This window comes from Phodopus roborovskii, unplaced genomic scaffold, assembly GCF_943737965.1.
Source record: "Phodopus roborovskii unplaced genomic scaffold, PHOROB, whole genome shotgun sequence".
Lineage (NCBI taxonomy): Eukaryota > Metazoa > Chordata > Mammalia > Rodentia > Cricetidae > Phodopus > Phodopus roborovskii.
The window spans coordinates 1,881,301-1,897,746 of record NW_026125572.1 but is presented as its reverse complement, the minus strand read 5'-3'; the positions used below and the strand labels follow the sequence as shown (position 1 = coordinate 1,897,746).

Below are 16,446 nucleotides of genomic sequence, written 5' to 3'. Positions count from 1 at the left end.
TTCCTTCCTTCTATCCTTCCTCCCTCTTTGTCTCCCTACCCCCTCTCTGCTTCTGTGCCCTCTCTCTGAGTCCCAAACCCATGAACTGGAAATCCTCACATTAGCTGCTCACTATCTTACCACCTCAATTAGGCCTTTCTGGAAACAGCCTCACATATCAACCCAAATTCTTTTCTTTTTTTTTTTTTTTTTTTTTTTTTTTTTTTTTTTACAGAACATTTCTTTATTTTTCACTAAGACTTTCCTAGAGGACATAACTAACCTTGTCACCACCCCCACCCCCCCACAAACGGTTAGTGCACTCACTGCTGTAGAGCAGATACGAACAGTTTCAAGGACTGGAACCAACCTTAAATGGCAAAAAACACTTTCTCTCTGAATTATCATAAAAATGTTTTAAGTAAAAAAAGAAAATGAGCAAAGGGGCAATGGTGGTTTCAGAATGAAAAGGTCATTCACGTTTCATGTCGTACATTCAATCTTGGCTCTAGTAACAAAATGGAAACAGGATTACTATCATACAAAATGTTCACTACAGTACGCTGTATGCACCTGTTTCAAGCCCACCCCTAGCCCCTAATGCTTCCAACTCAATTACTTCCCAGCCTGTTGTGCCTGTCGACGAAGGAGCACGTAGATCTCTTTGATCCAGTCTTTGTTATAAGGCTGATACGTCTGTGTATCAGCTCGGTACACAAGACAGCTGAGGTCTGCCAGATCGTCAATAAAATCAAACAACTGGCTGATATCATATGTGATGGAGGGGCTGTTGGGATTCATTCTCTTCAGGTGTTCTTCATACATTTTACAAACACTTTCCATGCACTCATTCACAGACTCATAGTCAGCATAGGTCCTGCCTTCTGGCCTCTTGGTAGGCTGTACCAGCAAAATGGTGTGAGACATCGCGCCGAACACTTTGCTGCAGCCACCGCTAACACCGCCGCTGCCGCACACCCAAATTCTTTTCTTGTAGGTGATTCCAAAGCCTTTGAATGTAATTAAATTAATGGTTTCCTTAAGGGAAATATAAGTTCAAAATTTTAGTTGAACTTCTATCATCTCTACCCATACAAGGTTAAAGATTTTCTGCTACTTTAAAATGCTGTGCATTTCCACAGACTAGATGCAGAACAAAAAAAGAAGTGGCTCAAGTCAGTGAAATACTAGTCATTTGGAAGTGGGGTCAATGATGCACACACAAATTCAAAGTTTCAAAGAAAATGAAACTGAGCCCTAACATAAAATGTAGAGTGCAAGGAACACAATCTCCAAAAGGTTCTGGGTAGATTTTCGACAAATAATAATAGTCCATTAATGCCAGCCCAGGCTTATATAACTAGCAAAACTCCCACTCATTATATATGAAGAAAACAAGCTATTCAAAGACAAAAGCAGACTTCCACAATACATATCCACAAACCTAGCCATACAGAAATTTCTGGAAGGAAAATTCCAACCCAAGGAAGTTAACTACATTTGCAAAGACATAGGAAATAGATAATCCCACTTTATGAGAACCCAAAAGAAAAATCAGGGCAAATATACTCACAATACCACTTTCTATAACAAATCTAAAACAAACAAGAATCAACAATCAAAGGTCCTTACTTTTCCATAACATTAATGATCTTACCTCACCTGTAAAACAAACAAACAAACAGACAAAAAAAGCAAACGCTCACAAAATGGATTTGAAGACAGAATCCATCCTTCTGTTGCATACAAGAAACACATCTCAGCTTCAAAAACAGACATTACCTCAGTGTAAAGGGTTACTAAAATGATTTTCCAATAAAATGGACCCAAGAAGCAACCAGGTTTAGCTATCTAATTTCTAACGTTCTAACGAGTTAGACTTCAAACCAAAATCAATCAAAAGAGATGAAGAAGGTCATTTGATATTCATTATAGGGAAAATCCATCAGTACAATGTCTCAATTCTCAACATCTATGCCCCAAATACAAAGGAACCCACATTCATCAAAGAAACGCTTCTAAAACTCAAAGCTCACATCACACTTCACACACTCATAGTTGGAGACTTCAACAGTCCACTCTCACCACTAGACAGGACCACCAGACAGAAACATAACAAAGAAACAAAAGAACTAACAAAGTTTATGTCCTGATTGGGTTTAACAGACATCTATAGAACATTCCATCCAAACACAGACAAACATACCTTCTTCTCAGCTCCAAATACAATACAACATTCTCTAGAATGGACCACATACACTGCAACATAATGAACATCAACAGAAACAAAACAAAGAAATAAACCTCTGTATCTTATCAGACTTCCATGCTTTATAATAAGAATACAGCAACAATACAATACAAATAACATAAGATCCTAAAAAGTCATGGAAATTGAACAATGCACAAAGCACCCTCCTGGGTCAAGGAAGAAATAAATAAATTAAGATTTCCTAGAATTTAATGAGAATGAAGACATAACATACCCACACTTATGGGACACTTTGATTAGGGAAGTTCATTGCACTAAGTGTCCATATGAAGAAAACTGAGGATAGTCACTTTAGAGAATTAACAACAAAACTGAAAGCCCTAGAACAAAAAGAAGCAAACACACCCAAGAGGAGTACATGCCATTAAACAATAAATTTGAGGGCTGAAATTAATAAAGTAGAAACTCGGAGAACAATACAAAGAGTCACTGTAACAAAGAGTTTGTTTTTCAAGAAAATCAACAAGATAGACAAACCTTTAGCCCAGTTAACCAAAAAAAAGCAGAGAGAGAGTTTGCAAATCAACAATATCAGAAAAGAAAAGGGGTATATAACAATGCACACTTAGGAAATCCTGAATGTTTTCAGGTCATACTTTGAAAACCTGAACTCCACAAAATTTGAAAATTCAAGGGAAATTGACAAATTTCTGGATAGCTATCACTTACCAAAATTAAATCACGAGCAGATAAGCAACTTAAATAGGCCTATAATACCTAATAAAATAGAACCTAATGAAATAGAAGCAGAAGCAGTCATCAAAATCCTCCCAACCAAAAAAAAAAAAAAAAAAAAAAAAAAAAAAAGCCCATGTCCAGATGGCTTCAGGGTTTTAGTGCAGAATTCTACCAGAAAGTCAAAGAAGAGCTAATAACAATACTCCTCAAAATATTCCACACAATGGACACAGAAAGTTCATTACTAAACTCTTTCTATGAGGTTACAATTACCTTGGTACACAAACCACACAAAGACCTAACTAAGGAAGAGAGCTACAGACCAATATCCCTTGTGAACATTGATGCAAAAATACTCAGTACAATACTGATAAATCAAATCCAAGAACACATCAGGTAAATCATTAACCATGACCAAACATGCAATATCCAAGGGATGCAGGGATGGTTCAACATACTAAAAATCTATCCATGTGATCCACCATATAAACAAACTGAAAGAGAAGAGAAGCATGATCATCTCACTAGATGGTGTAAAAGTCTTTGATAAAACCCAACACCCTTTCATAAAAAAGGTCTTGAAGAGAACAGGGATAACAGGGGCATACCTAAACATAATAAAAACATTATACAGTAAACCAAGAGCCAATATCAAACTAAATGGAGACAAGCTTAAGGCGATTCCTCTAATCAGCAAGAAGACAAGGCTTCCCTCTCTCTCCATATCTCTTCAATATTGTACTAGCTAAGCAAGACAACAAAAGGAGATCAAGGGGATACAAATTGGAAAGGAAGAAGTCAAATTGTTACTTTTTGCAGATGATATGGTAGTTTACATAAGTTACCCCAAAAACTCTACCAGGGAACATACATAGCTAATAAACACATTTTGCAAATCAGCAGGATAGAGAGAACTAGCACCCTTTACAATAGCCACAAACAACATAAAGAGTCTTGGGGTAACACATACCAAACAACTGAAAGACCTATATAGCAATAACTTTGGGTCTTTAAAGAAAGAATTAAGGAAGATATCAGAATATGTAAAGATAGTCCATGCTCTTGGATAGGTAGGATAAACATAGTAAAATGGCAGTTTTACTGAAAGCAATCTACAGATTCAATGCAATCCCCATCAAAATCCCAGCACAATTCTTCACTGCCCTTGAAAGGATAATATTCAACTTCATATGGAAAAAGAAAAGACGCAGGATAGCCAGAACAACCCTGTACAGTGAAGGAACTGCAGAAGGCATCACCATCACAGACTATAAGCTCTACTATAGAACTACAGTCCTGAAAACAGCTTGGTAAAGGCACAAATATGGAAAGGCAGACCAATGGAATTGAATTGAAAATCCTGATATTATCCCACACACCTACAAACACCTGGTTTTTGACAAAACACCTAAAAGTATAAAATGGAAGGAAGAAAGCTTCTTCAACAAATGGTGCTGGTAAAACTGGATGATGGTACGTAGAAGACTGCAGATAGACCCATGTCTATTGCCATGCACAAAACTTAAGTCCAAGTGGAAAAGACCTCATCATAAATCCAGTCACACTGGAAGAGAAAGTGGTAGGTATCCTTGAAAAATTGATACAGGAGACAGCTTCCTGAACATAACACCAATAGTAAAGATACTGAGATCTGCAATTAATAAGTGGTATCTCCTGAAATTGAAAAGCTTCTGTAAGACAATTGACACAGTTGGCAAGACCAAATGACAGCCCACAGACTGGGAAAAGATCTTCACCAAGCTCATATCTGACAAAGGGCTGATCTCGAAAAATATACAAAGAACTCAATAAACTAGTCACCAAAACACAAAATAACCCCATTGTAAAGTGAATAGAGAATTCTCAAGAGAGGAATCCAAAATGGTTGAAAGACACTTTAAAAATGCTCATCATCATTAGCTATCAGGGAAATGCAAATCAAAACAACTCTGAGATATCATCTTACTCCTGTCAGAATTGCTAAAATCAGGAACAACAATGACAATGTATGCTGGAGAGGATGTGGTGGTGGGAGTGAAAACTTGTATTGCTACTTTGGAGATCAGGATGGTGGTTCCTCAGGAAAATGGCGATCAGTCTACCACAAGACCTGGCCATTCCTCTCTTAGGCATCTACCCAAAATATGCCCATTCATGCAATAAAGACATCATGTGCTTATGTTCATAGCAGCATTATTTGTAATAGCAAGAACCTGGAAGCAACCTAGATGCCCCTCAACTGACGAATGGATAAAAAGAAGATGTGGGTGGCAAATTTATAAAATGGAATACTACTTTGCTGAATAAAACAATGGAATATTGAAATTTGCAGGCAAATACATGGAACTTGAAGAAACCATCCTGAGTGAGGTAACCCAGTCACAAAAGGAAGAACTTGGTATGTACTCAGTCATATATGAGTTTTTGACATAGAACAAATGATCACAAGCCTTTAAATTACACCGCCAGAGAAACTGAATACAAGAAGGAACATAAGTCATTCATGCAAAGTCCCTTACAGAAGGTGAAAGCAACAAGATCTCCTTGTTCATATTGGGAGTGGGTAAGGGGATAGTGAGTGGAGAGGGATTTAGGAGAAAGAGGAGAGGCAGAGAGGAGAACATGTGTAACTAGAAAGATTGTCTCTGGGGATGAATAGACGAGTGCGAGAGAGAGATAACCATATTAGTGGGAGCCATTATAGGTTTAAAGAGAAAACTGACACTAGAAAAATGTCCAGAGACCTACAAGGATGACCCCAACTAACATTCTGTCATTCTGAGCAACACTGGAAAAGCTACCTTAAATGCCCTTTTCTGATAATGAGATAGATAAAACAAGCTCTTCACTACAGGTAGAATTGTGGTTGTACCCCAGGTCCAGTGCCAGGTAGGTGACACCATTTTTCAGGACTGCAGATATTTCTTCAGAACATAACAAATTTTATAAGCATGACTCATTTTGTGGTATTAGTTCTTGCTTGACTTTTTCATATCTGATGAAGATTGTCATTGATTTGGCCCCTTGTTGCTTCTTGGTCTTTTTCTCATTCATTGACTAATATCGATTTTGTTGTTAATGGATTTGCTGATTGAATTTCCATAATAAGTTGCTCATTAGGGATATATGTAATGAAAACTAAATTTCACCTGATAATCATGTATCCTACGACTAAGTTGAACTCATTTACAACTTAAAAGCTTTCTTTTGGAATCTTTAGTATTTGCTAGAAATAGACACATATACTCTCCTTATAAAGTTACTTCCAGTAGAATAATGTACATCAGTATTGAAATCGGGCATCTCTGCCTTGTTTTTGATGTTGAACATAAAAGCCTTTCAATTTTTTTTACCAACTAAGATGACAGCTGATAGCTAAAAATCCTTTTTTCACATATTGTATCCCTGGCTTTCTGCAAGTTACAACATGAAAATTATTGAATTTTGTCAAACTTCTTCTTGGCAACAATTGAGATCACCCCTTCCCTGTTTTTGTTTTTAAACTATTAATGTCTTTTATATTGCTTGACTTTCTTTTATGTTGAATCACCCTTGAATGAGTAGAATAATTCTCACATGGTACTGCTTTTAACATGGTGTCATGTTACTTTCTTGAGGGTTACCAATGTTCTGGAGATATCCTTACACCTCTGCACAACAAGCAGCCCTGAATATATTTGGCATGATGAATTTGAAAGCCCGAGAGACAGAAACACATAGACAGAGAAGACATAGAAACACAGAACATGCCCATGATATTTTGATTAAAAAGTTCAAGTAAAAAAGAAAGGGGAAGAATTAGAGGGTTGAATGGGAGATAGATTATCCAAACACAACAGATGCACTTATGAATATTAAGAACTATATTTTACAAATAGTGCTAGTCTGAACTCAGAAGGAAAAGAAAAAAAATTTTTTGGTTTTAATCAGACAGGTAATTAATTAGTAGATCCCTCCCCCAGAACATTATATTGGATATTCAAATATTACCTTTAAGTCTATTCAAATAATAGCATGACCTATTTGCTTTTAGAAATAGTATAATGTGATCTGTTTAGACAAGACAGTACCAATAACATTGCAGAAAAGTCACTGCAAAGAGTAGGAAGAGGGTAGAGCAAAATGTTCTAGGTACTGATTCCCACAGTATTATAAAAAATAAAAGTAGACAAATGAAAAAATAAGTGAGAGCCACAGGAAAAAAATGAAAGACCTACAGCAACCATTACAAGATAATACCAGAAAGAAAGCATTACCATACTTACATGATAGGGAAGTTCAAGACATTTTGATTTATTATTTCCTTGCTTCCTATCAGGGATTGAGCTAATAGGCAGTGATAGACAGAACTCTAATTTGTAAATCATTTCTTCCTTTCAGAAGGAGCAGAAATGACTATGTTTTCAGAATTGTGAACTTGTTTGTGACTTAAGCTTATCTGACCTAGTTTATATGAAATTTAGTAAAAGCTGGGTAAGGTAGAGGGAAGTCAAGAGATTGTAAGTAGAAGAATACAGGGAGACAAGGAAGACCCTGGGAGCTGTGATGAAAGTCTAAGTAATTACAACATTTTAAAGAAAATGGCTTAAAGTATCAAAGCACCAAAGAACCCACAAAAAGTATGAATAAGGTATGTGTCCCAAAATATCTGAATTTCCTTCATTTATGCCTTTGTTCTGGGAAGATATCAAAGTAAATTTTCCCCAAATTTGCTTTACCAGTGTGCACAGATTAGGAAAGGTAGTTACTTTGACAAAAATGCAAAGGATTCAAAGAAATAGGGAAACAAAGGTGCTCATTCTGAGAAATAACAATAATGGATACAAAGTTATCATTGAAGAATACACAGTGTATTTCATAACAATTTGCAACAAATGTGTTTTATTCCTCTGACATAATGTGTAATCAGATTGTCACTTACCTATGCATTTTCTGGAAAGATTCTATTTTACTAGCAGAATGACTCTTGTATTTTAATTATTTTTTCAGAACTTCATACAAAGTAAGGCAGTTGTGGCTCATGCCTTTAACCCCAAAACTCCCTAGGCAGAGGTAGGCAAACCTCTGTGCATTCAGGTCAATCCAATCTGGTCTACAGAGTGAGTTAAAGGAAACCCTGTCTTGAAAATGAGAAAAAAAAAAAACAAAAACAAAAACAAAACAAATAAACTTCAACTTCATGAGCAGTGAAAGTACATCACTCTCAGCCCTGCCTCTTAAATTAATGGCTTCTTTAAATGAGTGTACACCACAAATGCACCACCAAATATTTAGAGCCTGTTAAGTCCATTTCAGTGAGGATTTCAAAAGAATAAATAAATGTCTTGAGAAAGAGTACTTGATAAAAGAGAAAAATTGAACAGAGTTTAAAATTTTAGTAATTATTAATGCTACTAAGATATCAAAATATCAAAAAGACATAGGAAGAAATGCATGCCAACACATGGTACTCTTTTGGAGTATATTAACCAGGCCAACTCTACAAAAGCCAGCTTCCAATTTCCTGAGCAAGAAGCACATGACACTGAGTGTTGAGTTTTACTACATGATAATTTGCACAATTTTGAAATCTAGGTAAGGCAACTATCCACTGATGTATTTAAGTTGCAAGTGGTGTTTTCCTTGTTTAGAAGCCTCAGTTTTAAAAATTTTTAGGTATCAAATGTCATTTTTATTCCAAAACTGTTTTACACTTAACCAGTGAATCACAGAAATTCTTAAAGAAATATGGGCTATTTTTCTCCCCCCAAATTACCTTTACTTATGTTTGGCTTCATAATTATGAATTACTAGTATTTATCAATTGTTATTAAATGTATCTTTCCAACTATATCTGGGAAATGAAAACAATCATGGAGATTAAGGATTATAATCCTATCTCTATTATGTAACTAGAAAAGTCTATTTAAGATCTAAGTGTACAAACCAACCTTTAATGTGCATTATTACTTACTCCTTAATAAAAATAAATGGGCATTATAAAAACAAAATTGGCAAAAATCTCAAATTAAAAAAAACACCATTGATTTTCTTTAATTAGTTGAAATATGATGTAATTAGTGACTTGTTTTCAAAAGCAAGTAATTGTTTCTTTCTTAACAGACATCATGCCACACCATAATTTTTAGTCTATATGAGCATCAGTTCCTATACACTGAATTGCTGAAGCCAACATATGACCTTTTCATATGATGATGGATGTTTCTAACCATTTTCAATTTTATGGCTTGGTGATCCACACAACACACAACTCACGATAAATATTTCAGGTTGCATGACAACTGGTAAAGAATAGAAATGAAGGAGGAAGTAGAAAAACATTTGTAAAAGCAAGCAAGCATAGGATCAAGGATTACAGTTTAGTTTTATTTCAGGACAAAAGGTATTTTCCCCTGATTGGTGAGTAGAAAATATACCCTCATTTAGGTTCATATTACTGTTTATATATATTATATTCACATATGTGCATAAGTAGATGTGTGTATTATTATTCTTGTTTTATCCCTAAAATAGGTTGGTTGATATGAGTGTCAAGTTAGTTGATGTGAGGGCCTTAGGAAAACTACTCAAGAAAAATTGCCATTTTGACTGATAAGTTACAAGCCTTAAGAGATATTCAGACAAAGACAGAGGAATTTACAGGAAAGCCAACCTCAGTATTACATTATAAGTTCAGTATAAGGAACAGCCCAAGGTTTTCAAACAACCAATATTAATTTATCTAGTCACCTTTCTGGAACTGCTACATCCCCAAGGCTGTGTAAGAAGTAACTAGATTCCCAAAAGGGATGTTAGATTTGAGGATTTTTTAGAAAGCAATTGTCTTATAGGGTATGCAATCACATTCTTTGAAGCAAATGTTAAATTCATGTTCAGTTAGTAAAAGAATTGTCCCAAAAGTGTAAAAATACTTAATAATAGCAGTATTGGAGAACGGTCTTCAATTGCAGTACAGACCTGGTAGAAAGATGAGGCTAGGGCCATTGAACAATGAAGTAGGGCTAGAGGTGTTGAAATTTACCAAGACATAGTTGTTGGTAAAGTCCTGCTGATGTACAAAGACAGTCTCTATATGATGACCACACCTTTAATCTATGCCATACAGTAGCTTTGAATGCTTGGAACAGAATTGAAGAAGTCAGAAAGAGAACTGAGTCATTTACTAAAGTTATACTGTTGCCAAGGAAATCTTTACTTATTTATTTATTATTTTTCAAATACTGACTTCAGCTGTAAATAGAATGAAACTAAATTCAGAAACTAGACAAATATTGAATCTCTGGGTTTGGAACACACTAATTCAAAAATGCAAAACGGTAATTAGGCCTTTAGAGGCTAGATCAGTACCCATAGAGGAATGGATCCAAGTTATATTCAGTATTGAATGTCATTACCATAATAATAATTGGATAGGGCAAGTAATTTCCAGAGAGTTGAAGAAAATTCAAAATGTCAGATGTTTTAATTGTGGCAAACAATGTCATCTAAAGAGAGATTATAGACTGTGAATACCTAGAAACAGTGTTCCTTCTGATCCAAACAGAAGGCTCTTACTTTCTAGAGTATGCAAAATGTATGGCAAAGTCCAATATTAGGCCAATGATTAAGATCAACAAGGGATAGACAGGGTAGACCTTTGCCATCCAGAAACACCTTGGGGTACTCTCACAGGCCCCCGTACCAAATTTGTTTGAGTTATTCTCTGTCACTGTGGTAGAAACTCCTCCCTAGAGCAATTAAAGAACCTAATGCTTATTGTAAAACAAACAAATAAAACAAAACAAAACAAAAAACATATTCTTCTGGATGATAGAAGAGCTTTAGAAAATAAAACAAAAATTTCATATAAAACAGAAACCATAAAGCAAATATTACAAAGATTAGAATTGAAAAAAAATCAAGATTAGAATTCAGCAAGAGAGACTTCTTGCTCAGAAGAGGTAATAGTTCACCAAGCAACATGACCATTCAGTCTAAACTATCTTATAAATATTAACAAATGCTTTTCAATTGGTCAGATATAATTTGCCAGAAGAGAACCTCTCCAAAGTTAGGTATGGGACAGAGTTTTATTTTCGTGTTTCCAGGAGAATATAGACCCAGTTCAATTAAAATTAAAGCTGGCTTTGGAGTTTGAGTGTGGCTCTCTTCTTGTCTAAACCCAAGCATGCTTGTTAAGTGAAAATCTAAAATCTCTGTATTATGTCAGAAGAGCCAACTGATACAGGACAGAAGAAAACCCAAAATTAAAGGACTATTCTATTGCCAGTAAACTCATAATTCTTTTGTTTTATTTTGACTCCTCAAAACTTTTCTTAAGATATAAATATTAGCTAAAATTTGTATAATTAATATATGTGTATACTAAACTTTTCTCATAATATTAATGATAATATAGAATATTAACTAATTCTAAAATGTCTTCATCTAGCTGCCTGTACATGATTTGGGGTTGAATCTCTATCAGTTAACTAGGAATTAAGTTCTTGTACTCTTGATATATGTAACAAAATATAGTCCTTTAACTTCTTGGAGATGTGCTGCATATGACATTTAAAATCTTTAAGTTTTCTGCAATGAACTATGACCATGCCTAATTCTCCAAAACGAGAATGGAGCCCTTCAATGATGATTCTACCAGGGCTATGGTGATGCCACTAAGCCAATGAACACCATCAAAAGATTTGGTTTTAGACTAGAAATTGCTCAGCACAGTTCTAAGTTGTCTAGCTAAATTGGTCCAGCCTCACAGACTACTCTGGCCAGTCCTTGAGATATGGCCTTCATTTTTCCATTACAGAGGGACTGGAAAACAAATAACACAGCTAGCCCTCTCATGACTTGATAATTATCCCAAATTTTTATGGTCCCCTAAAGATACCCTCACACCCAGACAACAGGAAGTAAATTTTAAGAACAAGACATCTACATTCTTAAGAGTTGGGGCAGGTAAGATTTGGTCATTTAATGTGTTGTTGATATTTGCCATTGTTTAGAGGGCTTATGTTCAAGTTGTTATTGGTAATGGTCATGAAAAAGCTGAACAATGGATATCATATTTAGGTATCTTGGTCTGAAAAAAGGATAAAAGGATATATAGATATGATAGTATAAAAGCATAGATTACTGAATATACTTTTAAATCAAAACAACAACTACTAACTTAAATATGTTGTATTAGTATAAGTTTGAGATTTTTTTTCTAGTGGATATAGGTTTCTACTATTATGTAAGGTATTTGTCTATACAGCTTATTCAAAAATATAATGTAAATTTCTAGTCATTAAAAGTTATTATTAAAATTTATTATGATAGTAAAATATGGAGCTTAGTAATTGTTCCCTACTATAATCAAACTTGTAGTTATGTTAGGTAGGTTTAAAAAGTCCAATGGAGATATATTTTAGGTAGACAGGTGGTCTTCAAACACTTTAGAGACCTACAGAATATGGCATATTTGCTGTTTTATTAGCTATTCTTTTCTTTTTTATGATAACAAGATGTGTCTGCTCCTGGTAGCATCAATTTGCTTCACAGAAGATGGCAGGCCATGAAAAAACTCCAAACGCAGTTTACTTTCTTCCTGGAAAAGTTAAGCTACTGAGTAAGAAACTTACCTTTTCTTGACTGCTGAATATATGCTGTCCACATTGGACAAGCACAACCTAAAAGAAAGTGATTACCAAAGTTTGCCAAGAGAAGGTATGACAGTACTACATAATATACTGCTTTACAGAAAATTCTGTCAGATATGTTAGGCTTCTTGGCCAAACATGGATGCCGCAATATTATAGAGAAAACTTGGATGACTGTACAAGCAGCCAGATTTTTATGTCATTTCTCACATTTCTGGGAAATGGCTTGTCTACACTTGCTGCTTATTCAGGTAATATTCTATCTGTCTGTGGTCTCTAATGGAGTTGATGACTGGATAGTTATAGTTTTTTCTTGTTATCAAACTCAGAAAAAGCCTTGCAAAATAGGTGTAAAGTCTATAAGGTTGAGATAAATGAAAAGATAGTTTTGCATTGGTAATGCAAGTTAGGACAAAAAGTGAATTAAATACAACACTCTAGACTCACCAAGATAGGATAGACAATGGAGTATCTTCTCTGAATTTGTCAAATGCAAAATGGCCTAGACATTGTTAATATAAATATTATCTTATATATTTGCATATAGTTATTTTATTTATTGTATATAGTCTTATTTTGTTAGTTAAAACCTTTACTTTGTTTAGACAAAAGGAGGGAATCATGTTATTTTCTTGTGTGTTTTTTGACAAAATAAAAGCTTGCTAGAGATCCAACTGTGGAGCTAGTCACTGGTTAGCCATAGAAGCTGGGTGGTGGTAGCTCATACCTTTAATCCTAGCACTCACAAGGCAGAGACAGGAGTGATAAGGTGGAGTGTAGGCATGATCTCAGCTTTTGGAAGGAAAAACAAGGGAGGATGGAAATAAATTGCAGCTGCTCCCAGTTCGCTGATTTTCCATGTCCTTACACAAATATTTGTCTCCTGAATTTTTATTAAGATTACTTAGATTAACACTTCATGAATGGGAAAGCTAAAACTTTTAAGATTCATTAGGATTCCTTCACAGTGATAGAGACACGGAATACAATTCCTGAGAGATAGGGCTCTGGGAAGCAATGTTGCTGGGAGGAGATTCTTAGACTTGTGCAGATGCAAGGACATTGAGCAAAGAGCTCCAGGGTTATATGTTTTTGGTGGCATTCAGATGGTTCATGCTGCTGTAGGGAACCCTAATTCCATACTCAGGTTAGTACCTCCAATAAATTCATTGGTTCACCAAGTTGGATTTTAGAAGACTTGTTACTTTGATTTATTATAGGTTTCTGATCTTGGATGAGTATGTACATGTATGTGCATGAGTGTATAACTTCCTGTCCGTGTGTGTGTGTGTGTGTGTGTGTGTGTGTGTGTGTGTGTGTGTGTGTTAGTCCTTATCCTCTATCTTCTTTGAGTCAGGGATACATTTTCATATCTGTGTAAGCCAACACGTTTCCTGGGTCTGTCCTCTCTTTGTCTCTAATCTCACCATAGGAGCACTGGAATTATAGATATGCAGTGCCATGTTTCTTTAACGTAAGATTTGGGTTTGAATTCAGGTACTCATGAATGTATAGCAAGGCCTTTACCTAGTGAACCATCTTCTTAGCCCCAGGATTTCTTCACTTGAAGAAACACAAGGAAGTTTCCCTTTGACACCAAATATTTACACTCATGTGAAAACTTTGTCAGTATTTTTCTTGGAGAGGGAACTGTAACCCAGTGGTAGAAAAATTAAATACCTGGCACTTGATTATGAATTCAATTCTACAATTATTAAGAGTATATTTCTCTTTCAAAACTATTAATTCAGTTTTAGAATTTTAGCAGTAAATAATTACCATGTTAGTGTCTGGAAATACAATTATTTTCTTGATTTCATAGACGTCATTACTTATTTTTGTTTTAGTTTGGACTTACTATAGTGTTTTCTCTTTTTCCATTTGTTTCAATGTTCATATGACATAACTATGACTTTCTCTTTGTTTCCAACACCTGTGATAATATAACATTATGGTCATATTTATCCAGTTATCCACTCTGTTGAAATTTACACTTCTTACTACATACATTATATACACCTTGTTCAATGAAAATGTCAACACACCCCAGCATTGTAACACCATGCCATAATATCTTAGCACCTGTTTATCCAAGGATAATAAACTTGAGATTTCATTGTAACTGACAAGTTCTTACTTGATTAATATTTAGGTGCACAATTACATGGTCACAAATAGGTTATTTAATTTAAAGAAAACAACTATGGATATCCTGTTTGCATAAATATTTCAATGAAAATGATTTAGAAAGCTCATGAGTTTAAGAAGGGGACAAAATATTTCAATAAAAATGTAAAGAAATGAGTATAATCCAATACCCATGCACGTTCTTATTATCAGTTTTTATGGATACTGTGATATTTAGACATTATTTCTCTCAGTTGAACTTCAGAATGAAATTTCTTTGTGGTTAATTTTATATCTCTTAGAATATGGTACAATGTTACTACTTAAAATGCTCTGGTATTTCTGAACAAAGCCTAAAAAATGCAATAGTTTAAGTCCTCTATAATAAAGAATTCAAATTCAGAACTTAAAAAATATTTTAAGTGTACAAACTGTGCACAGTGTGAAACATAAATTATCAATTAGGGCTGGAGAGGTGGCTCTGCCATTATAAGCAGGGATCACAACCAAAAATATAAATTATCAATTGGATAATTTATCATATCACAGTTTTCCCTCCCTCCCACCTTTAATTATAGTACTTTCCACATCCCATTATCCACTTGGCCCCCTTTCTCTTCAGAAAAGTCAAGGTCTCGTATGTATATCAGCCAGCCATGATTGATCATGTTGCAGTAAGGCTATATACCTCCTTTCTTACCAAAGATGGACAAGGCTAACCAGTAGGAAGAAAAGGTTCCAAAAGCACAGACAGAGTCAGAGACAATACCTGATCCCCCTATTAGAATCCCAGGAGAAGACCAAACCACAGAACTGTAACATATATGCAGAGGGCTAGGTCAGTACCATGTATGTTTCAGTGGTGCTCAGTCTCTGTGATCCCACATTACTTGTTTCTGTATGTTTTCCTGTGGTGTCCTGGGCTCCTCTAGGTCCCATAAAAATTTCTCTACCTCATCTACAAGACTCCCTGAGGTGTTCCTAATGTTTGGTTCCGGGACTCTGAATCTGTTTCTATCAGTTGCTGGGTAAAGCCTCTATGATGACAATTGATCTACTACATATGAACAGAGGAAAGGTCTGGGTTTGGGGGTGGTCACAGGAACAGAGGGGTCAGGTTGGGGGAAGATAAACAGAGAGAGTACTGGGAAAGACACCTGGAATCAAGGGTACCTCTAGCATCAACTAGAAGCATAGTACAATGGAAATTCCCAGTAATCTATGAGGATGACACTGGCTAAGACTCATAGTAATGTGAGATAAGGAACCTAAACCAACAATCTCCTTTAACAAGGTAAGACTTCCACTGGAGGGATTGGTACCTGAAACCAGTTACATAAACTCTGAGCTACAATTTGCAATTCCAATGAGAAAAGCTGGAGAAAAGGTGGCACAGAAATTATGGGGTGGCCAACCAATGACTGGTCCAGCTTGAACTTGGGCCTTAGCAGACTTACTGGAATGAAGTCATGAAAGGCTTTCCTCAGAACAAAGACAATGATATGAAGAATGCGGAGATAGATATTTAAACACACACACACACACACACACACACACACACACACACACACACACACACACCCTACAGGTCAGGAAAGTTTTGGAGGGATTTTATCAGATTAAGGGAATGGTCAGAGGAGCCCAATACATAGTTAGGAAAATAATTTCAACACTTGGTCCTGAAAGGATGCAATAGTAGGCCAAAGCCCTGTCTCTAAGAATATTGTTTTGGAGGACATGAGAGATGATAGTGAA

At 35.4% G+C, this 16,446-nt stretch overlaps 1 protein-coding gene across 1 annotated transcript; it reads right to left on the bottom strand.

Annotated features, from left to right (window-relative positions):
* Positions 1–202: 202 nt before the first annotated feature.
* On the bottom strand, positions 203–951 carry LOC127216923 (enhancer of rudimentary homolog). The gene has a single exon (XM_051177811.1). The coding sequence runs from the start codon at positions 904–906 to the stop codon at positions 595–597; it is 312 nt and encodes a 103-aa protein (XP_051033768.1). The 5' UTR covers positions 907–951; the 3' UTR covers positions 203–594.
* Between the last annotated feature and the right edge of the window lie 15,495 nt (positions 952–16,446).

What these genes read in the sequence shown, in the direction of transcription:
- LOC127216923 (XM_051177811.1), bottom strand. Translation starts at nt 906, where the DNA reads ATGTCTCACACCATTTTGCTGGTACAGCCTACCAAGAGGCCAGAAGGC.